At 44.6% G+C, this 12,747-nt stretch overlaps 1 protein-coding gene across 1 annotated transcript in view; it reads left to right on the top strand.

Moving 5' to 3' along the window:
* Positions 1-10,164, top strand: part of LOC134528486 (uncharacterized) — a 161,594-nt gene extending 151,430 nt beyond the window's left edge. Inside the window, exons 6-8 of the mRNA XM_063362138.1 lie at positions 2,459-2,573; positions 4,978-5,165; positions 7,461-10,164. Coding sequence (XP_063218208.1) covers positions 2,459-2,573; positions 4,978-5,165; positions 7,461-7,606 — 449 coding nt within the window. The 3' untranslated portion in view covers positions 7,607-10,164. The remainder of the gene's footprint in view (positions 1-2,458; positions 2,574-4,977; positions 5,166-7,460) is intronic.
* Positions 10,165-12,747: the final 2,583 nt, after the last annotated feature.

Genomic DNA, 12,747 nt, shown 5'->3' with positions numbered 1-12,747 from the left:
GAAGGTACTCCTCCTTGGCCGCCCTCCTCCGTGAAGGCACTCCTCCTTGGCCGCCCTCCTCCGTGAAGGCACTCCTCCTTGGCCGCCCTCCTCCGTGAAGGCACTCCTCCTTGGCCGGCCTCCTCCGTGATTGCACTTCTCCTCGGCCGCCCTCCTCCGTGAAGGCACTCCTCCTTGGCCGCCCTCCTCCGTGAAGGTACTCCTCCTTGGCCGCCCTCCTCCGTGAAGGCACTCCTCCTTGGCCGCCCTCCTCCGTGAAGGCACTTCTCCTCGGCCGCCCTCCTCCGTGAAGGCACTCCTCCTTGGCCGCCCTCCTCCGTGAAGGTACTCCTCCTTGGCCGCCCTCCTCCGTGAAGGCACTCCTCCTTGGCCGCCCTCCTCCGTGAAGGCACTTCTCCTCGGCCGCCCTCCTCCGTGAAGGCACTCCTCCTCGGCCACCCTCCTCCGTGAAGGCACTTCTCCTCGGCCGCCCTCCTCCGTGAAGGCACTTCTCCTCGGCCGCCCTCCTCCGCGAACGCACTCCTCCTTGGCCGCCCTCCTCCGTGAAGGCACTCCTCCTCGGCCGCCCTCCTCCGTGATTGCACTTCTCCTCGGCCGCCCTCCTCCGTGAAGGCACTTCTCCTCGGCCGCCCTCCTCCGTGAAGGCACTCCTCCTCGGCCGCCCTCCTCCGTGAAGGCACTTCTCCTTGGCCGCCCTCCTCCGTGAAGGTGCTCCTCCTTGGCCGCCCTCCTCCGTGAAGGCACTCCTCCTTGACCGCCCTCCTCCGTGAAGGCACTCCTCCTTGGCCGCCCTCCTCTGTGAAGGCACTCCTCCTCGGCCGGCCTCCTCCGTGAAGGCACTCCTCCTTGGCCGCCCTCCTCCGTTAAGGTACACCTCCTAGACTACCATCTTTGTAAGGTTCTCCTCATACCCTTTTCTTCCAGCAAAAGAACTCTTAAACCGCCCTCCTCCAGATAATATACATCACCTCGAACTTCAACCACCAGAGGAGTATATTAAAGGAGCTCCGGCACCTGGGTTCTGCTTGTGGATTGATGATTGTCGACGCCATATTGGATTCTGACATCATGGGAGCATAATGTATGATATCACCTTTGCACTTTTCGTTACAGTCGTCATCTTGGATTGTAGAATGTTTAAATTTATGTTACAGTCGCCATCTTGGATCATGTCATCTTGGATCATGACATCACAGTGGCCATATTGCAAGACTCTGACTTTGAATTTGACCTCGACTTTGGCCTTGACCTAGACCTATGACTTTTGATTCGACCTTGACCTCATTTTGAATCCATCAACTTGGATTGTGCCATTTTGAATTTTAGAACATTCGCCACCATTTTTGAATCGTATTCCCCACTTTCTAACATTGCAACTTTTGTTATGGATGCCATATTTAAAGTCAGTAATTTTTAATGCCAAAATTTCTGGGAAATTTAAAATCTCATATAAAAATTAAGTAATAAATTTTTAATAAAAATAAAATTCATTTATTTTGAAATTTGTTTGCCATATTAAAATTTTATAATATTCTTCAGAAAAAATTGGGAATTTTTTAAATTAGTAAAAAAATTTATTTTATTTTATTAAAAACCATCAAGGAGTCTGTCAAGGATTGAACAAACCACTATATGTGATCTAAGCAATCATTATTTTAACAAGTTATTTATTTTATAATTTTTAAATTTTTACCGATTTTCTAAGTCAATAATTACATATTATCAAGATAGCCCCCATAATGAAAACTGCAGCGTTAGAGAGTCTGAAATTTGATTCCAATATGACGGATTGTCTAGAATTCAAAATGGCGGAATGCCAGCTGGTGGCCGTGATGTTAGAATCCAATATGGCATCGACAATCATCAATCCGCACCCAGAACCCAAGCGCCGAAGCTCGTTTATATACTACTCTCCAGGTAAGATACACCTCTTTGACCTTTCTCCTCCGGGTAAGGTCTGTGTACACCATGTGACTGAGCGAATGTTTGACTGCCCGACTACAAAGCTGTGCGATTGCGCGAATGAATTTTGTCAACTGCAAGACTGCACGACTATGAGACTACGCGACAGTGTGATTGGACGACTGTGTTAGACTACTGTGGAACTATACGACTATGTGACTGTTTAACTACGAGACTGTGTGACTGTGTAACCATGCCACTGCGTGACTGCTCGACTGTGTAACTATTAAACTGTATGACTGCATGACCTTTGTACTATCAACTGCAAGACTGTACAACTATGAGACTACGCGAAAGTGTGATTGGACAACTGTGTTACTGTGCAACAATACGACTATATCACAGTAACTATGAGACTGTGTGATTGTGTAACCATGCAACTGCACAACTGTGACTATGTGACTGTGTAACTATTCAACTGTATGACTGCGTGACCTTACTAACTGTGTGAATGTGTAACTAAGCGAATGTGCTACTGCGTGACTGCGTGTTGCAGCATCCAACACTCAGGCGGACAACTCACGCTACATTGACCCGGCCATGATCGGCGTGCTGGTGGGCATGGCGCTCATGTTCATCATCCTGTGTGTGGTGCTGCGGCTCTTCAGCAAGTACGTGCTGCTCTCTGGCGCCTGGCGGGCAGTACCCTCAGTGCTGCTCTCTAGCGCTTGGCGGGCAATACCTTCGGTGCTGCTCTCTGGCAGACATCTTGCTACTCACTTGCCATTGCTGAGTTGTGATCGGCCATTGCAAACTTGTTATCATTTTTAAAAAGTCAGGTTTTTGAATTTTAATAAGTGGTTTGATTGGTATTTTGCTCATCCTTCCCAAGACAAAATACCATACGGCTGAACAGACTGAATAATTGCTAAGTAAACCATTGTAATGCCTTTGACGTCGTCCGACCGACGACCATCCCTAAGCCCGACCTGCACCCGCCAGTATACTCTCCCGCTAACGGAACGCACCCCTGGCCGTGGCCCACCCGAGTCGAGCGAGCCACCGAGCCGAACGGCCAAACCAGACATTATTATTATAAAGCACACTAAATCCGAGTGGACTAGAGACGAACCACACCCATTCCCCCTCAAACAATTAATTACGAATTTTGCGACCTTAAAGTCTCTTCCAGACGCAGTCATTTAGTTTTTAACGTAATGAGGTCAAGCTTGGCGCGGCAGGGGCCGACGCGCCACCGGACGCCATGCCAGTTCCGCAGTTCAACTCGACTCGCGGACCGGGACGGACCTACGTCCCACGGAGAGACCACAACCATTGTCTTCATCGCAAGTAACGTCCGGTAAATATAGTCATTTAGCATAAACCAAACCTTTTTCTATTCACCTCTCCGTGCGTGCCCGGTCCGTTTTTTTACGGTTCAGGACCTAATCCGACCGCATAAACGTAAAGACGTCCCGCACCACACCTGGTGCGCAGGGTCGCTCTTCAGCATACGGCACGGGCCGTCTCCCGTAAACCACAGAACTTTTCTTAAGGCCACGCGCCTTCGCGCTGACCACAAACCCGCAAGGGAAACTTCGCCAAGTTTAGTGGCGGTGCGTGTACCACCCCAGTGGGCACGGCACCCGCGTAGAAACAATCGCTTACGGGACTGGCCGACTCCAGTCACCCACAAACTCTGTGTGCCACGTCAATTGTGCGCGCCTAATTTTCATTAAGTGTACTTTGTTAACGTAACTTTGCGCCACGTCATTTGTGCGCACCTAATTTTCATTAAGTGTACTTTGTTAACGTAACTTTGCGCCACGTCATTTGTGCGCGCCTAATTTTCATTAAGTGTACTTTGTTAATGTAACTTTGCGCCACGTCATTTGTGCGCGCCTAATTTTCATTAAGTGTACTTGTTAACGTAACTTTGCGCCACGTCATTTGTGCGCGCCTAATTTTCATTAAGTGTACTTTGTTAATGTAACTTTGCGCCACGTCATCTGTGCGCGCCTCTCTTGCACCAAGTGTACTTGGCCTGCATACTGTTACCCGAGAAACCAGTGCCACGAAACATTGAACATGTACCGGCCTGCACCCCGCAACGGACAAGTAGCCCTCAGGGGCATGTCTGTACTCAGTAATTGTACGGTGTGACGTCAACCCCTTGAATAAAGGCACGTCGCTACTACGGCAATCCCACGCATTCTTCTTTAACGTAAATTCCCAGGCAAGACCGCCGACGGTTCTAGCGGACCACGCTGGGGCAACGAACCACGAACCCTCATTGGTTAGACACCGAGCTAGCCTGGCGCCCTCCCGGAACATAAAACGTTAATCAGACCAGCCACCCCGCTAGAACTCGCGCCCGGACTCGAACACGAGACCGCGGTTGACGGCACCTTCAACAGATAATACTAAAATTTGTTGAAAAAATTTATTCACCATATTTTTAATTTTGTTTATAATATAAGAAATATTACTGTTTCATTTTAGAAAACAGTCGAGCACGTACCTGTGTATTTTATCTCTTGAACATTATCTATGACTTTACATTTTCCACAGATTAAACTTATATTCTCGCATACATGAATTTTTAAATTCGTTTGCTAGGTTGATAATAAATGTTTGCAAAGAATGGAATATAATTAGCTTTATTTATATTAGGGAATTAATCTGTAATAAAAAATTAATTTTTATTATACTTTTATCGACTATTTCAGTTGTGGAAGGCAAACTAACTGTCAGAATAAAATAATATTGTAATACATCTTCATAAGAAACTATCTGTCTGTTTAAGTCAGTATTACAGAAATTATTTATATAAATATACACTGGCAGAACGTCTGCCGGGTTATAGCAATTATAGCAATTATTTTGCACACTTGACGTTCTATAAAAGTTTCCCTTCACCCTGTGTTCGGCCCAGGCAATGCCAGGTACTGCAGCTAGTGAAATGTGAAGTAAACTGATCCCACGGTAGCAAGCCGGCGGGGACCGCAGCGTGTCTCCAAGAGAGGCAAGCCAGGGCGAGGGTGGGACACTGCAGAGTGCGGTCGGGGTGCGCAGGGCTCGCTGGCGGGAGAACCGCACCATCTTCAACACGCCCAACCCTCGCCTCATGAACGTGTCGCTGCTGAGGGACAGCAAGCTGCTGCACAGCGACCAGCGGCGCGGCAGTCGGTCCAGCGTGCGCGCGCCCAGCCGCCAGCCCAGCATGGCGTCGCTGCGCCCGCACTCGCCCACCGCCTCGCAAGGTAACGCCGCGTAGCGTCCTCCTGGTGTAGCGTGGCGTCATTACCCTCGCGTCCATCCGCCGCCTCTCATGTTACCACCTCCTCGTGGTATAGCATGGCATCTTTACCCTCGCAATCATCCACCGCCTCACAAGGTGAAAACGCGTAGCGTCCTACTCGTGGTGTAGCATGGCGTTATTACCCTCGCATTCATCCGCCGCCTCTCATGTTACCGCCTCCTCGTGGTATAGCATGGCGTCTTTACCCTCGCATTCATCCACCGCCTCGCAAGATGACGCCGCGTAGCGTCCTTGTCCTGGTGTAGCGTGGCGTCATTACCCTCGTATCCATCCACCGCCTCGCAGGTGACGCCACGTAGCGTCCTCCTCCTGGTGTAGCATGGCGTTATTACTCTCGCATTCATCCACCGCCTCTCATGTTATCACATATCATGGTATCTTTACCCTCGCATTCATCCACCGCCTCGCAAGGAGACGCCGCGTAGCGTACTCCTCCTGGTGTAGCGTGGCGTCATTACCCTTGCATCCATCCCCCGCCTCTCATGTTACCACCTCCTCGTGGCATATCATGGTATCTTTACTCTCGCAATCATCCACCGCCTCGCAAGGTGACGCCGCATAGCGCCCTCCTCCTGGTGTAGCGTGGCGTCATTACCCTCGCATCCATCCACCGCCTCGCAAGGTGACGCCGCGTAGCGTCCTTCTCCTGGTGTAGCATGGCGTCATTACCCTCGCATTCATCCACCGCCTCTCATGTTATCACATAGCATGGTATCTTTACCCACGCATTCATCCACCGCCTCGCAAGGAGACGCCGCGTAGCGTACTCCTCCTGGTGTAGCGTGGCGTCATTACCCTTGCATCCATCCCCCGCCTCTCATGTTACCACCTCCTCGTGGCATATCATGGTATCTTTACTCTCGCAATCATCCACCGCCTCGCAAGGTGACGCCGCGTAGCGCCCTCCTCCTGGTGTAGCGTGGCGTCATTACCCTCGCATCCATCCACCGCCTCGCAAGGTGACGCCGCGTAGCGTCCTTCTCCTGGTGTAGCATGGCGTCATTACCCTCGCATTCATCCACCACCTCTCATGTTACCACCTCCTCGTGGTATATCATGGTATCTTTAACCTCGCAATCATCCACCGCCTCGCAAGGTGACGCCGCATAGTGTCCTCCTCGTGGTGTAACATGGCATCTTTACCCTCGCATTCATCCACCGCTTCTCATGTTACCACCTCCTCGTGGCATATCATGGTATCTTTACCCTCGCAATCATCCACCGCCTCGCAAGGTGACGCCGCATAGCATCCTCCTCCTGGTGTAGCATGGGATCTTTACCCTCGCATTCATCACCACCTATCAAGGTGATGCCATGTGGGGCGCATCAAGTCGTCTCACTCCACTTTTTCGTATATATTATTATATTTTGTATCAATCATGTGTAATGAAAAAAGTTTCAAGAAGTCTTTTTTTTTGTATTGGTATACTAATAGGTACATTATATTTAAGAAACAACACAACTTTAAAAAAATTTAAAAAAATACCTAAATCGATCTTTTTTTACATTTATCATTTGATTAAAAATAAAACATAATAATCTTATCTCGGCAAATGAGGGTATCATGCACCATTATCTATATAACTCTGCCACTGTTACGTCCTTCACTGCCTACAACTGACAAGTGACAATCTTATATCTCCGTGACAATCATTTACCTCAATTGTTAGAAGAGAAGTATAGCTGACCTCCGTAGCGTAGTCGGATGCACACCGGCTTACGGTGCAAGGTGTCCTGGGTTCGAGTTCCGGGTAAGGCATGGGTGTGACGTTTACATGCTGATATTTGATTGAAACACTAACAACTAACCTGCTAATAATTTTTTTCAGAGTTAAGTTTATATATATAACATTTCTTCATTTCAGAAGAAAAGACAGCTGTCCCTCTTACCGTAGAATGTCTTTGCCCAAAAGCCTTGCAAGTAGGCATTAATACATTAGCATAATTGTCACTGAAACCTTAAACTTGAGGTATGCTACTAAGCAGAGTACGTACTGGTGGTGCTGTGGTGTGACTGGGCTAGTAGTCCTGTGTAGTGATGGCTGGTGGTGTTGTGTTGTGACACGGCTGGTGGTTTGTGACATGACTGGGTTGGTGGTGCTGTGTTGTGCCTGGGCTAGTAGTGCTGAATAATGACTAGGCTGGTGGTGTTGTGTTGTGGATGGGATGGTGGTGTTGTGTTGTGGATGGGATGGTGGTGTTGTGTTGTGACTGGACTGGTGGTGCTGTGTACCAGGCTCCCGGCGTGGCAGCAAGACAAGCAGCAACGCCTCTGCGACATCAACACGGTCGCCCAAGTCACCGCTGCGGCACCCGGTCAACAGCACCGACGCGGCGCCCACGGTCGAGAAGGTCACCGTGGAGCGCAACGCCAAGGCCTGAGCGAAGAACTCGCGCACCACAAGATCCAGCTGCGCCCCACCGACAACTACTGCTTTAGACTAGTCAGACTATCGTTTCTCTTTCATACTACAATTCCTTTGCGTCTCTCCTCCTGCCCGCACCAGCCCTACGGCTGCTGCCGACACCCCTGCAACGCAACATAACCTCACACTGTTCCGTTCACGAGCCAGCACAACTCTTGTTGGCTAGTGTCGCCTCGCCAGCCCACGCCCAAAATGCTTGCCAGCACGTATCTAGCTATTTCCACAAGCCCCTCTCTCCGCACCTGCTGTGTGAAACAGCTCTCAGCAGTTAGTGTTTTGACAGTGTAGTATGAATCAGATTCGATTTGAGTTAGCTGTAATGGTTTACTAGACGTTCAACTAATGAGTGATTATCTATAGGGACCAGCAAAACCAGTGTTAAATCAATTAAAGTTAAACCTCCGTACAAATCAAGGAAGAATTTGTAGAAATGTAAGAGGAAGTAGTAGAGAATCACTGCAATCAGATCTTGGTAGCCCCATTAAGTTTGATTATTGTTGTCGAAAGTTTGACTTGAAATGGTGTTCATGACAGTTACATTGATCATCATGGATAATGTAATTTTTTGAAGCTATGTAGTGTGGAAGCTACAGTTAATTTCCTTCTATTATTTGGTAACAGACATTACATGGATTAAAACACCCACCTCTGATCCGATAAATCAAATGGATGTTTGTGTTGCACCAACAACACAAGCTTACCAATTGAAAGGGTTGTGATAATTACGTATGACATTCACACAGAGAAAAGTAAGAAATACTAATTATGATAGTATAATAGATGCATGATATCGTCCTATCAAAATATATGAACATTATTAGGCAATGAGTGAATTAAAAATAAAATAACTATATTGTCTTTTACACAGTTTGTTGATTCCTGCACCAGAAATTATGGTTGTTACTCGAGATTTATTTCTACGTTTTCTTTATACTGGAGTTTAATGAGCACAACTATTGTAAGATTGCTAAAAAATAGTTGTATAACATTTCTGCCATTTAATCCACCCTTACTAACAGTGTCGTTGGCCGTCATTGTGTTAGAACGTGCTGTTTGCTCTTTTCTGCCTCTTAAAACTTGTGATAATGTAATCTTATATAAGGAAACAATGCAAATATATACATATTTATATAAATATTATAACACAAAATAAAATGCATAGACTAATATAGGCTTTAAGCATAGATGAAACTGCTTTATGAACTGTTAGGCATTTGTAGAGTGGGTGAGTAGATGATGTAACCATGCAATTATAACGAATAACAATGTCCACATATGACTGCAAACTTCGGTTCAGTTGATATAATGCCAGTTTTGAAATAAAATTTGATTTTTGTGACTCAGATGTCTTGAGATATAACACATATGATCATGCACAGTAGGAGTAGAGTTATAAAATACCTCACTGCTTCAAACAAAGCAAGTTAGAGTAGTAAGTTTCAGCCAATGGTTGACAACTGCCAACAGGAAATTGGGGAAGGTTTCTTGTTGGCATTTCTGTCAAACAATAGTTTATAGGAGGAGTGCTTTAAATAAGAGTAGGCAGTTAACATGATGTGAGTACCGCTGTTATGCTGTTGTAACACATAGAACTAAAAGTAGAGTACATATAAACTGTAGCTGTGATAAAGTAGCTAAATACCTGCTCGGAAGACGAGGTGAGGATAAAACGTTTTGAGACTTCTTTCCATTCCTAAACTGTAGTGGAAAACAATTCTTGTGGCTGGTATGTACTTCAATCTGCTCAAGTGTCATTGAGATAACTGTGGATATAGTACTATTCAGCTGACACGAGATATCAAATAATGTGCGACCTAAGAACTATGATGATTCATCATTTGTGTGCAACACATGAGATTTCTGTTGAACATTATTATTATTATGACCTAGCAATGAGACAAATGATTCTCTCATATGTTTTTATTACCGAATTCTTTGTAGTCATTACTGCACTTACCAGTAGGTTGATTCTCCGAGTGTTGAAAGATTCTAAACCACAATCAGTATTTTTAAGTCTTAGATTTGACTCTGGAACTGAACCACAGGGGAAGAGGTTCATTTCCATTGGTTCAAACTAAAATGGCACAATAAACTTCTGTCACCTTCTCTTCGTAGCATTCTAGGATTCTGTCGTCACATTTGCACTGCATTTTTACTATACCTTACATTATTTATACAAACATACTATTTACAATAGATGTTGAGCGCTTTTTTGAAAATAAAGCTCATATAGAGTAGCTTATTTCTAAGTAATTTATTATAGGCATTGAATAGTTTAAAATGTGTATATACTTGAAAATATTTGCATTGGTGACTTTTTCTACCATATCTACGTAGAATAGGTGAATTAAGAAGTGGTACATGATGCTGATCCATTTTTTAAATTGATAATATTCTGAATTGCTTCAGCTGAGCTGAACATGATCAGGTATTTCTATAAAGCCTAGCAACATAGATGAGATGACAAACTTATTACAAACTATTTCCACACAAAAAAAAAAAAGTTAAAAAAAATCTTGTTTTTTAATACAACATATACATTGTAATCACAAATTCTTTTATTAAAATTCAATTTAAAAAAAAAAGTGTTTTGTTATTTCTTAACACATATGTAACTCCAAAAAATGTGTGTGTCTCCCCATAAAATAAACTTCTTTTTTTTTCCTTGACAAGCAGATAAAATAAACCACCGGTAGAGATATAAAAATAAATCGTAATTAGTGGTTCTAATTTCGGCAATTTTTGGTACAATGTGACTGATTTGTGAGGTACAGATTTGTGAGGTACATACCCAGGCAGTCTGCTGGAGGGGAAATCTAAAAATAAACCAGCGAGTCTGCGAGTGTGTGTAGTCATGCAGTGGTATTGCCAGTTGCCCCTCCCTCCCGCCACAAAACTTTTGAAATTGTCCGTCAACTGGCACACTCTCCACGTGTACGCAACTGTAACCCAACTTAATTGTTTGTTGCTTGAGATTCCTCAGCTTTCAAATGCAAAATTCTATGACAAAACTACCGCAATTGGTGTTGTTTTTAAAGTCAAACTTCAAAGCCCTGCTTTTCATGTTCTTCAGCTCAGCACAAATTTTTTGCTGACTGTAACCTGCTTGCTAGTTTTTTATAAAAGAAACTGACAAGAAAGGTTAGCTTGCTGCCTTTTTTTTTTTTTTGTTCTGTTCTTCTGAAAGAGGATAGGTTCAAAAAAATTACAATAGCCAGGAAGGGATACACAGCTGTCTTTTGTTATTAGGAGGGGTCGTAAATCAGAGGGGGCAAACCGGCCAAAAGTGGGCTGGCCTCACTCCCTTCCACTCAGTAATAAAGTAGCAGAGGAAGCAGACAAAAAGAGGGCCTAGGGGTTAATACCAGTGCTCTATTTCTTACGCACCAATAAGCTGAAACAGGAACAATTCACTGGTACTCTACTGTAGACAGATAGATGGTGCAACTCTTAATTGAGGGCGACCATTAACCGCGAAAGAATTGTATTTTTATGATCCAAATTATAGCTGCGAGGCATACACTTAAACCCAGGAGCGACTCCTCTGCTGGTATATACGGTATTACCAGGAATTATTCCTTTTACAGACTCGGTTATTTCTCCTCTCAATTATTTTACATGGTTAAAACTTCGACAAAACATTATCTTCATTATAAAAACAGAAATAGTGCCTGCACTTCACAGCTTTAAAAAAATTCAACAAATATTTACTTTTAAATAAATTTCAATTTTATGTTTAAACATACTACTGAATATCTTCGAGGCTTACTAAACGTTTCACATTACCCGGAGTCCGCATGATACTTGGAAGACTTTTATGTTTAATATAACATCAAGATTCTTAAACTTTAATTAATTTTTTGATTAAGGTAATGTAAATTCATTTTGGTACATCGAAATAACAACTTGGCTACCTAAAGTCTGTGTGGGCAGTGGTTGCGTACCAGTCTTGCCACTACATCACTCCCTTTTTTGAAAAAGAAGTGCTACCATTTGTACACTTCTTAAAGTTTAAATAAAAGATGACAACTTATCTCCTGAAGCTATCACATCGTCGCTTAAGAAACAACACCGCCCAAGTGACTTTTTTTTAAATTAGTTTTTTTTTGTTTCTCCATGGAAATATTAGCATTTGGCATCTTCTCAAGACATGTTTCACAGAAAATCCAACAGAATAGCAGCGCTTGGTCTTTTTTGTAACACCAGCCATCATTCAGTTCCAGCATGGTGCATAAAGTTACCATTAGCCTGACCTGAAAAATTTGCTTTTTGTCACATAGTCGGTGGTGCTTCTTAATCGACGACAAGTTTCTTCTATCTCCGACCTCTTGCTGGTGGTTGATCCGTATCATCATTGCCAATAAAAACCTACCAAGGAGCCACCAAAGCCATGCCACTCTTAACTCAGTCGCCCAACCTCAGCAATTCCACAACCGCCCTGTCCTCGCTTACGAAGTCCTGCGTTCAGCACAACACTTGCCTTCTTTCTCTCTCGCCCGTGCACGGGAGGGAACTCTTGACTCACACACAACAGTTCTCGTTGCCGCTCGCCGACTAAGAAGACAGGGCTGGAACCATCCGAACCTGTGGCAGCCCAGTCACCAAGCCTGCCTCATCTCAATTAGCCTCGGTGCTATCCCAACTAATCAAAAAAATTAAAAGACTTCCAAAAAAAACTGTAGAAAATAATGAGTAAAAATTTGACCTAGAAAATATTGCTTCGTAAGTGTACAGGGGAATCCCTTCTAGCCGGTCAACACCATGACTACATGCAGAATTTCATTCGGGGAGAGGGGGGGTGTGTGTGGAGAACCATCTTGTCAGCTGTTTGCTCTCAAAGTATTTTCTTTTGTTAGTTGCGATGATATATTTTTTAGGATTTTGGCGGATGTGTTCCCCCCCTCTGGTCGCAGGACAGTAACTCAGAAGCTCAACTGAACTGAACAGACCAGCAGACACACACGTCATGACAACTCACGAGTCGTCACCTTCTGAAACTTGTGGCAGCCGGCTAAGAGGCAATCCACAGTATTCAGAAAAAAAAAAAAAAAACATTTAATTCAACTAATTATGGCTATATTAAAATTTATACATTAC

The sequence above is a fragment of the Bacillus rossius genome, chromosome 1 (genome assembly GCF_032445375.1).
Source record: "Bacillus rossius redtenbacheri isolate Brsri chromosome 1, Brsri_v3, whole genome shotgun sequence".
Lineage (NCBI taxonomy): Eukaryota > Metazoa > Arthropoda > Insecta > Phasmatodea > Bacillidae > Bacillus > Bacillus rossius.
This window is presented reverse-complemented; position numbering and strand designations above follow the sequence as displayed.